General features: G+C 32.9%; 1 protein-coding gene across 9 annotated transcripts in view; it reads right to left on the bottom strand.

Annotated features, from left to right (window-relative positions):
* The window catches only part of EPHA6 (EPH receptor A6), an 815440-nt gene that overhangs the window by 621222 nt on the left and 177889 nt on the right, over positions 1–16329 (bottom strand). For all 9 annotated transcript variants that reach the window (XM_036070278.2, XM_036070279.2, XM_036070280.2 and 6 more), the window contains one exon: positions 14484–15147. In XM_036070278.2, the coding sequence (XP_035926171.1) occupies positions 14484–15147 (664 nt within the window). The remainder of the gene's footprint in view (positions 1–14483; positions 15148–16329) is intronic.

The following is a 16329-nucleotide window of genomic DNA, read 5'->3' as shown; positions in this document are numbered from 1 at the left end:
GAATAAGAATGACATAAATGTAATCAAAATTCTATAGAAAAGTTTAATTAGGTACATAGTATAAGAAATTTCAAATATAAATGAACATAATGATAAAATATTCATTATGCAGCTTATGCTGATTTCTTCAAAGGCATAAATAAGAGAGATGGGTAGGGGGTAGATAGCAAGAAAGAGAAACATAAAAATAGATGAATGACAAAATAAAGTAATAATAAATTTGCAAGGGGGCACTATTGAAGATATATATCCAAAAAAACTCAGATACATACATAAAGCATTGCACAAACATGCTTTATAATTTACATCTATTACTTTAGCTGAAAACAAAGGCTTTTATTACATCTTAAACTGGTATAATTTATTGCATATTTTAGTATGTTAGTATTTTTATTTTATCTTTGTAAAAAGACACTTCTTCAGGATGATCAAAAATTGGGGAGAATTTTTTAAATACTCATTCTAAATATATTTTATAACATAACAAGCAAAATAAATAAAATTGCGGGCTCTGCGTAAACATGTGTAAAAGCAACAGCTCAATTATTTAAACAGTATTGTATGGCAAGGTCTGCATATATTGAGCGGCAGAGATCTCAGTAATTCACAACAATTCACAGTTCCCAGGATGTAATAGGTATGCAATAAATGTTAAGGTTATGGCCTACATTAATAAACACATATCCAACATTGCTGAAAGTAGGGAGAAAAAACTGGAACTTACTGGAAATTGAATCTTATAGTTCACATAAAATCTGTTTTCTTGTAATTTCTAAGTAAAAGACAATCTGAATTTTACTTATCATTTGCTCCTGCATATTATTTTGCACAAAGAATATAAACTTTCAACTCGCTAATTTTTAACAAACACATTTTCAGGGTCTAGCATGGCAGCTAGTCAAGACATTGCTGAGTGATAATTAACAAGCTAGTATCAAAGAGAGTTCTTGAGAAAAGGCTTAAAAACAAAAAGTCAACACTGAACCAATACTCTTCTAATGAAAACACACACACACACACACACACACCCTACATTTTTTACTACCTGATTTTATCTCAGATATTTCTGGATTTTAAAATAAAACTCTGTTTCCCAAAATAAATCAATATGAAATCCCCTATGAATGCTTTTGAAATTATATTCCTTGGCATAGATGCTTTAATAAATGACTGAATAAAAAGACGGCTAACTTTGGAGGAAAACAGTTCCACTAGAGGTTTTATTCTATGTTTAATTGCAAAAATGTTATACCCTAATAATTGGCTCAAAATGAAGCAGCCTCTGCTCATCTGGCCAACCCTGTCATTTTTAAGCTTTAGCAAGCACCCTTAGCCTGTGTGACTGATTAACATTTTTTCATGTATCTATAGATCATGCATTCTTTCCTAGAAAGAACAGAGCACCTCTGCACAACCCCCAGGCACTAAGGAACCAGACCCCCTTGCACAACCTCCAAGCACTAAGATAATATCTGTAGTTGGCACAATCGAGTCTGTACATAATCAAGAAAAGTTACAGACCACTGTACTCCCTTTATTGATTAACTACTCTAAACTCCTTTAAAAAAAAAAACAAAAAACAAAACCTAGGCCAGGCAGAAACCTCTGTAGTTGGCCTTTGGCCCTCTCCCCAGGTGGCCAGCCTCCTGAATAAAACTCATATTCCTTTCCAATCAAAACTCTTCTCTTGAGTATTGGCCTTTCAAATGATGGGCAGCTGAACTTGGGTTTTGGTAACAAAAAGAACAAGTTTGATAATTTTATTTATATTTCTCAGGGATACATTAATCTACCTACAGGAAAAAGGTTTGCAAACATTATCTGTAAAAAAATATTTTAAGTTTATGGGCCATATGGGGTCTGAAGCAACTACTCAACTTCCTTCTTATAGCTTAAAAGCAGTGACAGACAATATAAATGACCACTCTTGGTTGTTCTCCAAAAAACTTTATTTGCAAAAATGGGCTGGGATGGCAAGCAGGCTCTAGTTTGCCAAGCCCTACTATAGGGTATTACATGATCCTGACAGAGTCTCTCCTTGACCAAACTTTTAGTCAGGCTCCTTTAAGAGCTCTGCTCAACTAGACCCAACTATAGGCTTTGTTTCTGTTCACACAGTTTAGGTTTTTTTTTTAAAGATTTTATTTATTTATTTGACAGAGAGAGACACAGCAAAAGAGGGAACAGAAGCAGGGGGAGTGGGAGAGGCAGAAGCAGGCTTCCTGCCAAGCAGGGAGCCCGATGCGGGGCTCAATCCGTTAAGCCGAAGGCAGACGCTTAACGACTGAGCCACCCAGGCGCCCCATCACACAGTCTAGTTTTAGCAAGAATCTTGCTAAGTCTTAAGTTTAGAGAGAATCCCTCAACCTCAATATTTGGCCACTTTCTTATCTCCTGATATCTGATCACCCTAGTCTGCGTTAGCAAGAATCCTACAGATCAGTTCCGCTGGAATCATCCCTTACCTCTGATGTTTCCTCTTAGTAATTTTCCATCCACTGACCCCTGCCCTAGTCCTTGGCTATAAATTTCCACTTTTCTTGGTTGAATTCATAGTTGAGCTCAATTCCTCTCCTCTATTGCAAAACTCCTTTGTAGTAGCCCCCTAAATAAAGGCTGCCTTACAGTTCTTTAACAGGTGTCTGATAATTTTTTCTTTAACAATATCAAAAATAATCTAAAATTTTCCTTTGATTGACCAAATTTCATATTTCATACCTAGATGATGCCTTCTTAAAAAACAAATGAAAAAAAACAATTTTGGCTGTAAAGTCTCATACTTTCATATTTTAGTAATGTTTCTCTTTTGCCTTTTTTTAATTCTTCAAAAATTACTGTTTCATCAGAATTGTGAATTTCCATGAAAATCCTAATTTATATCTTACTAATCAGCATCTTTTAGTTGCAACTTTGCCTTAGGTTTCATTTTATGCAACAAGAAATTCTCTGTGGGACTACTATTCCCATAGATTCCCTAAACTAAAGTCCAGTGGAGGTTAATTATACACACTAAAGATGGATTACCTCAACAGTTAAGGTAACGCTTTTGGGACTTAGTAAGAGGTGGTAGTGCGGGCCTTACACCCAAATCATTATTGCTCTCCCCTCCCCAATCTCAACCCCTATTAAGGACCACTGTATTAAATAACCCATCTATTTTCCTCATTAGTGAATTCTATTTTACCACAGATTGAACTATTTCATGTAATTTAGTCTATTTTTTCCCTTTCCACTTGGTACCATTGAGAAATATTTTACTTTGTGAGTTAATACTACATATTTTAAATATATTTTCCCTTGAATATATTTTAATATTTGCCAGAGTTCTTGCTCACCTTTACTTTTCAAATAATCTGTAAGTCATTCAATTTATTATTTCATATAAAACTTATAATTATTTCTATTGAGTTCAAAGTGACTAAAACAATGATAAATAAGAATTTTGAGTGTGATTTGTTTATAATTCTAAATTAACATTTATATCTTCCAAATATTTAAGTTTCTCAACCAGGAACACAGTTTCTCATCCAATAATTATTCTGTTCTTCTTTACATCACTCAAAATACATTTGTACTTCATTGCATTAGACAGAATATCCTCTTGCCAACATTTTAAAAATTTAAGAAAAATGTATAGTTCAACATTAAAGTATTAAATGCATTGAGACCACATAACATTACTTCATTGAATCAAAGATGGGTCATCTAAGGAGATATATTATTATATCTCATAAATAAGTTTATAGAGAAATTTTATGGTCACCTCAATAGATGCCAAAGAACTTTTAAAAAAATTTAGCAACCATCATGAATAAAAATATTATTTAATTAATGTATCCTATTTACAGAATAATTTTGGAAAATACACAATTAAATATAGTATTTCACATGCATGGCAAATTAGTTCACATTAAGCAATCTGTAATTACTTGTGAATACAGCCACATATAATTAAACTTTAAGAAGAGTATGTTTTTGGTCATAATGCAATTAGTAAATTAATAAAAAAATATTTAGGAAAGCTCTCACATAATCCATAGTCATTGCCATTTCAAAGTTTTACCAATTAAAATCTTTATAATTAAGTTTATTAAAAATATTTAATTGGTCAACATAGAGCTAAAGACTATAACTTTTTTCACTGTGGTAGGGCAAAAAATAACTCATCCTGAATTGTAGTTAACTTTAAAACAGGCGTAGAAATAAAACAAAAAAATAAGGATATCAGTCATCTTAATAAAAAGACAAAAAAAATACAGTGATTCTATTTAAAGACTTCTATCCAAAACAATCATTGTTTATCTCTGTCCAAAGAAATAGGGTTTGCATCTTTCAATAGGTTTTCATGACTTTTTACAGCAGTCACTTTTGATGCTGTCAAGCAATAGGAATAAATCATGCTTTCTCCTTGTCTACTGTTGGAGATAAAGCAGAGCTTGTTTTTATGCTCCCAGCGTTCCCATCAATTTTGGTACTGCATGCTTCTTCATATGGTGATAGTCCTTGTATATAGCAACTGGCAATTGGAAATCTCCATCCCTTTAAATTTATCACCACTCTACAGTTCCCTGTAAAACTGAGACTAAATACTATATTCCTTATTTACTGGAACTCATTCTGAAAACAGATAATTTGTCCTAAGCTCAGACTGAAAATAGTAACTGGTTATCAAAGTTTATTGTTCATACAGAATCATGATAAGAAGCTATATCTATTATTAAATTTTTCTACTGTATAGTGTACGTAAAAAAAGAAAAAAATCAAGTACAATAAAAGAATTACTTCTTCAAAAGGCTATGTACATAATTGAGAACATGAGTTTCTATTTAATTCTAAGTCATTATTTCAAAGGACTCAAAAATATTAAGGATGTCCTCCAATGTCATCCCCAATGTGTATTTGAGTTTATAACTAAATCCCAGGTAATTATAGTAACTGTTATTATAAATGAAATCAAGAATGCTTTTCTCACAAAGGATCACAAGATATCTTAAACCAAAGTAAACATATTAAATGTATTTATATCAGATACCTTATTCTTCTACCTTGTTTCACCCACTCCTTTTTCTGCATCAAGTTTTTCCTTTGATGCTTGTTTTCCTAAGAATTATGTTGTCCTTTGAAATATACTTCCCTAGAGCTTAAATATGTAAATATCTGAAAATGCAAATTACTACACTTTTGTTCATATGGAGAATACAGTCAATCATACCTCTGTAGTTCCAATGCCAGCTATGAATATATAATGAAAAAATTTATAACATAAAATTATTCCCAAATTTTAAAATGTATGATATAATTTTACTATTTATAGTTATGATATAGTTGGAATATGATTTAATCGGAATTATTTTCAGATTTAATAAATATAATATTTTATTATTATATTGTATTTCTATAAAATGAAAAGTGAGATCTTTTTCTTCTCTGGTAAAATTTTGTCATTATGTCTTCAATGTACTATATAATATTCCAGTGGTTTATCCTGAATGCTCTCTGCTGCTATTTGTGGATGCTATGTAGAAATAATCACCCCTTCTTCAAAATAGTTGAATCCTATTTTTTTCCATGAAAAGAAAGTAGGTTTGGATTTATGAAAGTAACTTTTTTTTTTTTTTTAAGATTTTATTTATTTATTTGAGAGAGAGAGAGTGCAGGAGCACAAGCGGGGTGGGGGGCAGAGGGAGAGGGAGAAGTGGGCTCCCTGCCGAGGGAGCTCATGCAGGGCTTGATCCCAGGACCTGAGATGAAGACCTGAGCCCAAGGCAGATGCGCTTAACCAACTGAGCCACCCAGGTGCTCCAGAGTAACTTTACTTTTAATGTTTAATTTAACACGATTAGCATCTGAGAAGAGAAGCATCTGAATAAAGTGGCAAGTAGATAAATTAATAAATAAGACACGCTTGAAAACTATGTCAAAGAAAGAACTTTGGGTGTGGACTTCTGTGTGTAGTTTTGGCACATGGAACTGACAAATAGATTAAAAGACTACTTTGAGTTTTAGGAAATTTTATTGCCAACAAATCAATAAAAGACTACTTTGAGTTTAGGAAATTTTATTGCCCCTAAAAGAGCCTATAGCTGTAAAATGATCCTCAAGCTCTCAAAACAGATGATCATAAAACAGTATGAAAGCTGTTCACAACCACCAATAGCTACTTCAGAAATTGTGAGGATGATAGAAGCAGCTTACAGATAGTAGAGTCAATGGCCATCGAGAACAATGGTAAGAGTGTCACAGTGAATTTAATGCTGTATCTGTTCCAAGGTTCTTCACAATGCCTGCCCATCACTGCTATGGCTGTGTTTATTCTCCTTTCTTAATGGGAGTTTTCTATTTATTTCAAACATTGTATGTTTTGTTAGGGGCAGGTGGAGTTTTATTCAATCTGTGTGTTACCAGTTGACAAGAAGACATATTTTAACCTGATGGAGAAAATTCTGTATCACCAAATATATGATGATGAACATACACGAATTGTGGGTGAAATGGCAGATTATTACAGAGATGACCAAGTATCTACAAAAACTGGGGCTTCCTCTTCCATGACAGAGAATCATTGTTGGAAAGTGACTACTACTGAACCAGGGGCAGCATTTTACATCTTACCCCTATTTGCAGCTGGTTGTGACCACATAACTAGTTCTCACTGATGGTATGTGAAAAGAAATGATGTGTCTTTTCATATCTGAGTTGGTTAAAAAGCACATGTGCCTTCTTCAATCTCCTTTTACAATTTCTGATCTGGACACAGATAACTACAAAACTCTTAAAGAGATGGTTGGTCCACTAAATTCAAGCCTGGATCCCTGAATCATTGTTTTGGGTGGAACTCCTGTCAACCAGGAATACCAACATGAATTCTTTGGTAAATTTATTAGTGCCCTTAAGTTTCCTGTATATAAGGCCTCAGGGAGCAGAATTAGTACAACTACAAAATCCAAATTAAAAAAAAAAAAGACACAAACAAAAAACAAGTTAGACTACAAGGAACAATTCCAAAGTACACACACAATTGACACTAATGCTTAAAAATACAGCCAATGCACTAAGATCAGGAGATTAATTTAGACAGAACTGCTTTAAAAAATAATTTTAGTGTGATTAAGATCCGTGAAGAATAAAATAACATCTGTAAAAGAGAAAAATTATGAAACAAATCAGGCAGAATAAAAAAAAGCAGGAAATGAAAAAAAAATGAATAGCAAAAACCAGTGAAGATAAAAATAACTCAATAGATGAGATAAACTTAACTAGGTGTGGTCAGAGTGAAAATTCATAACCTGGAAATTAGTGCCAAATTTAAAATATTTTAAAAATCAAAAAAAAAATCAAAGACAAAGAGGATAATATTGAAAGTCTCTAACAAATACCTAATATGTATTCTAGAAATAGAGAATAGAAAAATGTAACACACACACACACACACATTCTTAGTTAAAAAAATGTGAATCATGAAAACATAAAGGCACACCAGTTACATCATAATGTTGAAGACCAAACATATGGAACCTATAATCTCCCAAGTAATGAGAATTAGAAGAACATTAGCAACTATAGTTTCAATAGATTCTCATGGACCGGGAAATAATATTTTCAGAATGTTGAGGAAAAATAACAGCCAAATAAACAATCTTTGAAAAAGGAGGTTAAAAAATAAAGATATTTTTAGATATCCACTAAATAAAGAGTTTAAATACTTACAGTACCTTGTCAAAAGATCTATCAAAAACTATATTTCAGCAAATAGAATCTTGAACCCAGATAACAGGAGATAATAATAGAAAAAAAGAGCAAGCATAAAAACTTAATATATCTTGATGTATCTAAGTGTTGACTTTATATATCTCTTAATTTTATTTCTTTAAAAGGTAGAACTAAATTTCAAAACTGATAGCAACTTCAGTGGGTGACATGGCATACTATGTTTGAAAAGTGAATAGAGATGTTAAATAATTTTATCTTCTTTTGAAGTATTTGTGTTAAGAAAGTATTTTTTTAAAAATTAAAGATAGCCTCTATAGAAATATGAGTTTTAACATTCAAGTTAGCAGAGAGTAAAATAGGTACTAAAATTGAAGTTAAAATTTGGTTAAAATAATACACTAAAAATGATCATTTCAAGCCAGCTGATGGTTTAATCTGTTTTTAAAACTGTGACAAAGGACAAAATATAATTACTCAAATTTACTCTTTCTTGGCAATAATACCTTCTATTTTTAGACTCATTGGAGCCTCTTGATTTCATATTCTTCTCAAGCTGGATGAAAGCCGGGAATTGCTTCATGAAAAAACAGCTTTATTTGGAATTGAAGGTTATATTGTAAGAGTTTATATTTAGTTGTGAGAACCTTTAGAAAGTGAAAATACTATTTGGGCCAATAAGTATGCCCTTTTATTCTGATCCCAATCTCACCTTTTAGCTTTCCATCATATCCTCAAACCCCCTTATTTAATGCCAGCAAATCTTGGTGTCTCAAAATTTCTTTATGCTCTCTGCTTTCACAGTCATCTCGGATAACATGATTAGACAGAAGATCATAAACACAGAGCATAAATGTTTCTGAACTGCAGCAGAGGACAGAGCCATGAACCCTTAATAACAACACTCTTCAGGAGCTCAAATCAATAGCTATGTCACCAAAAGCCCTGTATATCTCATTCACTTCTGTGAACAATAACGCAATGGTTTGAGAACTGCCACCATCCTTTCCTCCTGAATTTTAAAGCAGCACTAGAGAAAAAAAATAAAAGCATATACCTAGAAAGGGGAAGAGTTTTAAAAAATCCTCAATGTTTCAGAACTTTTATTTTTCCATAGCCAAGTGTTATTTTGTTAAATTATATTCATGTGATTGTTAAAGGCTTGAAGAATATATCCTTGCGGTATATATGTATATGTGTGTGTGTGTGTGTGTGTATATATATAGATACATATATTTTTTCTCAGCAGCTGTAAAAACCCAAACTCTAACTATTATCTCTAAGTACAAGTGCCACTGTCTTAATGAGGTTTATTTTAAATTAATATCCAAAAGGAATTTATTAGAAATTCATGTCACTTCAAAACTCACAACTGAACAAAAATTGCATTCAATTTTTCATGTTGTTTCCAATTATTTCTTCCATAGTGTTAAAATATTTTTAGATATATGCAGTGAAAGACTATTTGATGTAAATTAATGCTTTATGAATCAACACTATTTTTTAATTCAAGCCCTTCATGGAATAAATTAAGACAATTAAAAAAATAAAATCTATAATATCAATATGCCCAAGTATGATAATTTTAATTGTAAACCTATAAAATAAAATTAAAATAGTTATAAAAAATAAGTTGAGATTTGAGCCAAGGATAAAATACTGCTTATTATATATAAGAGCATAACCCAAATTACTGTGTTTGGTTTTAATTTTTTTTTCTTATTATGTTAATCACCATACATTACATCATTAGTTTTTGATGTAGTGTTCCATGATTCATTGTTTGCATATAACACCCAGTGTTTGGTTTTAAATTTTAGCATATCCGCTTAATGTAATATTTATGTCTGTTTAAACCTGACTGATAGCAAGAATAAGAGAACCTCTCCCTTTTATGCTTCTAGAATTTGTATCTAGATATGCCTTAACAATATTATAGAGAAAGGAATCACATGTTCTAACATTCAGTAGGACAACTTTTAGGATAAAATATTATGATAAATTATTTAAATGCAAATAAATACACATTACTCATAACATAATGATAGTATGGGTATCATAGATTAATTCTATTTTAAACCAGCTTATTGTGTTTTCACCACATAACAAATCAAGAGTTCTCAAATCCATTCAAGTAAATTATCAAAATCCCTAAGACCTCATTATAATGTTTCCTATTTATCATATTTTACATCAAAGTTCCAGATAAGTCCATACTTTTTCCATTATTCTCAGTAGCCTGAATTTCAGAATAGATGTTTAGATACTGTTCTAATTGTGTTCATATCAGATTCTAAAAAATAAACACGGACAAAAAGGGCCTAATGAATGATCAATAACTTAGGGCTCCTCTGCACTGGTGGATAGGCAGGAAAAGTTAAATAATCAAGATAAGGGTATGGATGCTTGGAATGAGGAAATCAAAGAGAAACAGAAAGAGAAAATTGAGGAATGGGAGAAGAGATGGAAATATGGAGTGAAAACACAAGGACCAGACTAAAAAATATTTAGGTTTTAGTTCTTAGTCTAGTATCAATTACTGAGTGGTCCCAGGGAATAAAATTCTGTCATCAGTAATTTAGTATCCTGATTTATAAAATGAGGGATAAAGATATTTTTTAAAGATTTTATTTATTTATTTGAGAGAGAAAGAGAGAGTGAACGAGAGAGCACAAGCAGGGAGAGTGGCAGAGGGAGAGGCAGAAGCAGGCGCCCCACCGAGCAGGGAGTCCAACGGTGGGACTCCATCCCAGGACCCTGGGATCATGACCTGAGCCAAAGGCAGACGCTTAACTGACTGAGCCACCCAGGTGCCCTAGTATAAAGATATTTTTTAGAACTTTCCAGATCTAAAGCAACCAGATCTACTGCAAACCTTCCTGAAGAAAACTTTCCTATTTCACAGAAATGAGAAGAAACAAAGCACTCTGTAGGTATACCAACAGTGTCTGCATTTAAGTACTAAGTAGAGCTTGGTTCTCAGTGCCTTATGATCATTCATATCAATAAATTTCTTACCCTTAATTACACACGTTTTTAAAATACTCCTCCTTTATCAGATAGCCCTGGTGAAACAGACATATAAATAGTTCTTATAAATAATGAGGATGAAAATAAATAGGAAAGAAGGAAGGAAGGAAGGGAGGGAGGGAGAAAGGGAGGGAGGAAGGGAGGGAAGGAGGGGCTAACTCAGAGGGCCGACCCAAGAACAAGAGAAGGAAGCCAAGAACCACAGAAGGAAGCCAAGAACCACAGAAAACCAATCCCAGGGAGCAGAACTGGGATGCAATCAAAGAACATTCCCTGCCCTTATTATAAGAGATCCTGACAACATTCAGCTGGATTTCAGAATCACAGTGGACCAGTGACAGCTGTGTTCCCAGCCCTTAGGAATGGGAGAATCTTTTACAATTATTCTATCCCTATCCCATGTGTACTGTGTGTGTGAGGAACAATAACTTATCTTTTTAGTTCTCAGTTGTCCAGGTCAAGAGGAATTTGAGCTATGAAGCTTCATTTACATCTGGACCTGATTTTTAATCGTGTTTCTCTGGACTTCAACATGATGCCATAATGGAATAAATATTTGGGAGGATGTGGGGTTTTGTGCATGAAGGAGGGACATTAATCATGAGAATCCAGAGTGGACTGTGGTATACTGTCACACTGGCTTTCAGGTATTCACTCCCTTGTAGAGTACCCCCTCATATACTCTTTATTTGGCCATTGAAAAACTCCCTCTAAAGGCAGCCACTGTACTGTAAAAAACCTTAGACCAGATTCTTAAATGATGCGACACATATACAAAGAACTCTGGAAGAGGAGACGTTATCTTAGACTTTCTAGCTCTGGTCAACCTCACAGCTGAATTCAGCTGCATTAGTGACCTTTGCTTACCCTAAAGCAAAAGAACTACCCAGTTGAGCCTTGAGAAATCATAAATCAGTGTGGTTTTAAGCTAGTAAGTTTTGGGTTCTTTCATCTCAATAACAATAGATAACTAAACCATAAGGTTTATTCGTATTTATCTCTACCACTTACCAAAGTGATTAATAGATAAGTAGGTACTCAAAAATGTTAATAGCTCAAATAAATTAAATGTTCTGACAAAACAGATCAGAAGAAATGATACCAAGATACCGTTTTTTCTTCTCCAGTTATACACCCCCCCACCCCCCCCACACATATATATCTCACATTACATATGTGACCATATACTATTTGAGCTATGATTTTATTCGTGTAACTTCCAATTAATTGGCCACTTAGCTTACATGTAATTCAGAGATTTGGTTGTGAAATAAGTTGTTGACAGATGGCAAGAGAATCTGATAAAAATTATTATCAAAGGAAATAAAGAAGCAATGCAAAACATCAAAAACAGAGTACTTAAATAAGTACTCTGAAATGGAGACTGATGGTAGTGCAAGTACCTCTTTCAAAATATGAGGTCTCTACATCCACTCTGGCTTCCTCTGTGTTTGTAAATAGCAATTTGTTGTATTAAATTGGAACCACGCAGATGTGTGTGTTTTTATTAGTTCTCCATATACTTTATCATGAGTTGATTAGAACCACTATTTTATTTATGGATAAGGAAACTGTGATTTCAAAGTTAATAAGCCATGGATTTAGAATCCAAGCTTAATTCTTCCAATTTCTGCAATCCACTACAAGGAAATGATGAACATTTATACTGTACCCACTCTCTTATGTTTCTACAATCAAATAAATTAAAATAAAGATAACAAGCCACAAAAACAGATGAGACTACCAGTAGCTCTACACAAGCTGATAATGATTATCATTTGTCTAAAATCATCCTTACCCAATAAATGAAAGAATTTTAAGACATATAAGAATGAAATTCACAGAATAAACATATTAAGAAAAAACATCTAGCCATCAATAATTGTCACTACCTCTTATTCTGTGATTAATACCATAAAAATACAAATATTCAGTAAAAGTTAATCACGCAAGTCCTGAGAATTATTCTTTGCATATTTTAAAATATTTTTTTACCATATTTTTTTTACCATATTTTTACTAATGAATGCCCAGCTTCTACCTAATTTCCCAAATGTGGGAAAACTACATCGTTAGTATGTGTAATGTTTTATCCTCAGCTCTTATTACCCTCTTAATCCCACTGATTATTCACATATATTAATTTTTCTTTAGTTTATTTTCCAATGTATAGAAATGTTTTATACAGCCTCCTCAAAGAATCATTTCTGACTATTCCATTCTAAATCTTTGTTATAGGTGAATAAAAATTTTGAATTCAATCTATATTGATAAACTTGAATGAAACATCTTTTAATAATTAAATAGTGGAGAAAAGCCGATTCATGCTTTATAAAAATTATACTACAGATTCTATGCAAATATTGATATTTTTAGACAACCAAACATAACCATCATTGGAAACTCTAGTGAGTTTCAACATTCAAGAACCCAATTGTTTTATAAATAGATAAAACCTTTATAAATTCACAGGTATTTTTTATGACCCTTACATGTATACAAGTATGTTTTTTTCTTATTTTTCTTATTTATTCTTATTTATCATTTTAAAGAACATGAATATAGCACCAACAAAGAAGTCAATAAATTCAATATGATACAGAAAACAAACTTATAAATCATTCACCATTAAGAAGGAAATATCTGTATTATGTTACTATTATCAAGCCATAATTTTATTTCTATATTTGTGTTTTGATTACAAGTCCTAAATCCAAACACAATTGATGTATATTATCTTTGAGTAAAAATTTTTAAATGTATAAATTTATTAGATTAATAAGCCCTCACATAATGATACACATAGAAAGAAAAAAATCTTTGATCTTGAAAATTACAGGTATTTTATTACCATAACAATGTGAAAGGTATGGTTCTAAACTTAATTAGCATTGTGTTTTGTTAATATTTCCTGACAGATCTTACACAAATACTATTATTACAACAACTAAAAGGTAATTTGTTATATGGTGGGAAATTGTACTTACTAGTAGCAAAAGATAGGGGCACCTGGGTGGCACAGTCTATTAAGCGTCCAACTCTTGGTTTCTGCTCAGGTCGTGATCTCAGGGTCCAGGATTGTAACTGTCTCTCCTTCTCCCTTTGCCCCTCCCCACCATGCATGTGTGCATGCACTCTCTCTCTCTCTCAAATAAATATTAAAAAAATAGTAGCAAAAGATAAATTAAGCTCTGACACAGTCAGTATTCAATCACCGAACACATAACACCTGCATAAACTATCATGTATGTTTTTGAAGCATATATGTGAATTCCTCACTTATTTAAATATAACTTCATCTTATCTAGGTACTATTCAATTACTACAATTCAACATGAAAGAAAGAATTGTTTTCAAACTATCTTTAAATGCCAGATTCTCTATAAGTCATCAAACATGAAATTTGAACAAATATCCATTTTGAATCCCTTTTGTTTTTTGTTGCTGCTATTGATGTTGTTTTACTTTATAAAAATTAGGTGAATACAGCCATTCATATGGCTTAACTACTTTATTGAAGTCAATATGGAGGAACACTTGTCATGGTATGCAACTTATTTTACATTTTCATATACCCTTTCTAAGAGGAAAAATAATAAGAAACTATCTTATAGTTAATAATTTCTTCCACAATCAGTTCTGCCAGTAATAGCATTTGAAAATGTATGATTGGAAAATAAATGTAAAACATTCACCTTTTTAAAACGTCATTTAAATGCATGATAAATTGAGAGTTTCTTTCTTACCGTGGCAAGAACCTTCGATTTCTTCATATCCTGTTCTGCAGATACACCTTCCAAGGGGAACCAGCCAATCTCCATCAGCTCCACAATATAGTTTAGGAGTATCACGCTCTTCCGCACTCTTCACACAAGAGCCCCTTACTTCAACCAAAGAAGAAGAATCAACCCTTGGGATGGTGTCAGGAAACATAGCCAAGTTACGAACAGTGAAGGGGCACTTTTTGTAGAAAACACGGACCGATACCAGGGCAATGCATGCCCCAATGTCTTGAAAAGCCAGATAAAATCCTTTCCTTTCTATAGGCCCCACCTCACGAATTTCCGTGTTTAGCTTCAGGATGCGATCACCCAAATCCATCTGGGTAAAACTTTCATCAGCAGCAATTGTGTCAATCTTTGTATATTGGCTTGGCTTGAACTTAATTCCATGGGACTCATCTGATTCCACATAATACAGATTAAATGTTTCTTTGCAAGTCCCCAAAACCCATGGGATGCTGTTACAATCCCTCAATGTAAACTTCATTTCCACATAAATTTTCTGAGCTGCATCACGGGAGATCCAGTTCGTACGAAGCCAGTTGTTTTGGTTTGGTTCCATTACATTGCATACCTGGTAGGTGTGAATGGGCCTATTGTGTTCATCCATTTCAGTGATAGCATCCCACTGCAAGAAAAAAAATCAAATGATTATAAAACCACAGTGGTTAAACAGATAACAGTGGTTAAACAGATTTGGATTACTTCCAAAATTTTCTGTTTTAGCGAAGAAATATATATAAAAAGGATAGAAATGCAGCTATTCAAAGCAACAATGCAGGAGGATTTTAACCATGAACCTCTGGTTAAGAGTGTAGGTTCTGGACATACCAACTGTCCTGGTATGAACCTTGCTTTACTACGTATTAGTTGTATGACCAAGGGCTACTTACCTTAACCTCTTGTTTCCTTAACTGTAAAATGGAGCTGATAATAGTACATGTTTCATAGGGTTGTTGTAAGGTATGTTACTTAATATACGTAAAACAATGTAAATAGTTCCTGGTACACTATACAAATGTAAAATAGCATCCATTATATGATCAAAATAAATAGACTGATGACAAACACAGTGGTTACCGACTTGCCTTCATATCCAATCGGCCACAAATTGAGATATATTTAGCAGTATTCAATTAAATATTTACATCTCTACTGATAGAAAATAGACATAAATAAGGTCATAGATTTATGCAAGAAATATTTATGAGACACTTTTCTGGACACTGGGAATATAGTAGTGAACCAGCTGAACCCTGCTTTTATGGAGCTTACTTCGAGTGAGGAGAGAAGATAAAAACTGTAAATGAGTACATTGAAAAATATGGTAGAAAGTACAATGGGAAAATTAAGGCAGGGAGATGGAGAAGAGGGTTGCCATTTTAAATCGGGTGGCCAGAAAACGCCTTTCTGAGATGGTGACATTTAAGCAATGTCATGGAGGTGAGAGAGTGAACCTTGTCAAGAGGAAATAGTAAGTACAAATACCCTTAGTCAGAAGTATACAGGTATATCTTAGGAACAGTATGAATGGGCCCTGGAAGCACACTAGGTAACAGGACAGAAAGAGAAAGGACAAAAATAAAGCCTTTAATAAAGCATTTTAAAAAACTTTAGCTTTTACTCTGAGCTGCATCATTGGATTATCTTCACTTCTACATGTTGACATTGAGCATTCTGCCACTTATATGCATATAAAACTTTGTTTATCCTTTTTTACAAATTTAATAAAAATCTCTAAGTACCTCAAATAAACTGGCATTGTCGGTATTTACACATCTAAATATTGATAATTCCAAATTATAAATAG

The sequence above is a fragment of the Halichoerus grypus genome, chromosome 1, assembly GCF_964656455.1.
Source record: "Halichoerus grypus chromosome 1, mHalGry1.hap1.1, whole genome shotgun sequence".
NCBI lineage: Eukaryota > Metazoa > Chordata > Mammalia > Carnivora > Phocidae > Halichoerus > Halichoerus grypus.
This window is presented reverse-complemented; position numbering and strand designations above follow the sequence as displayed.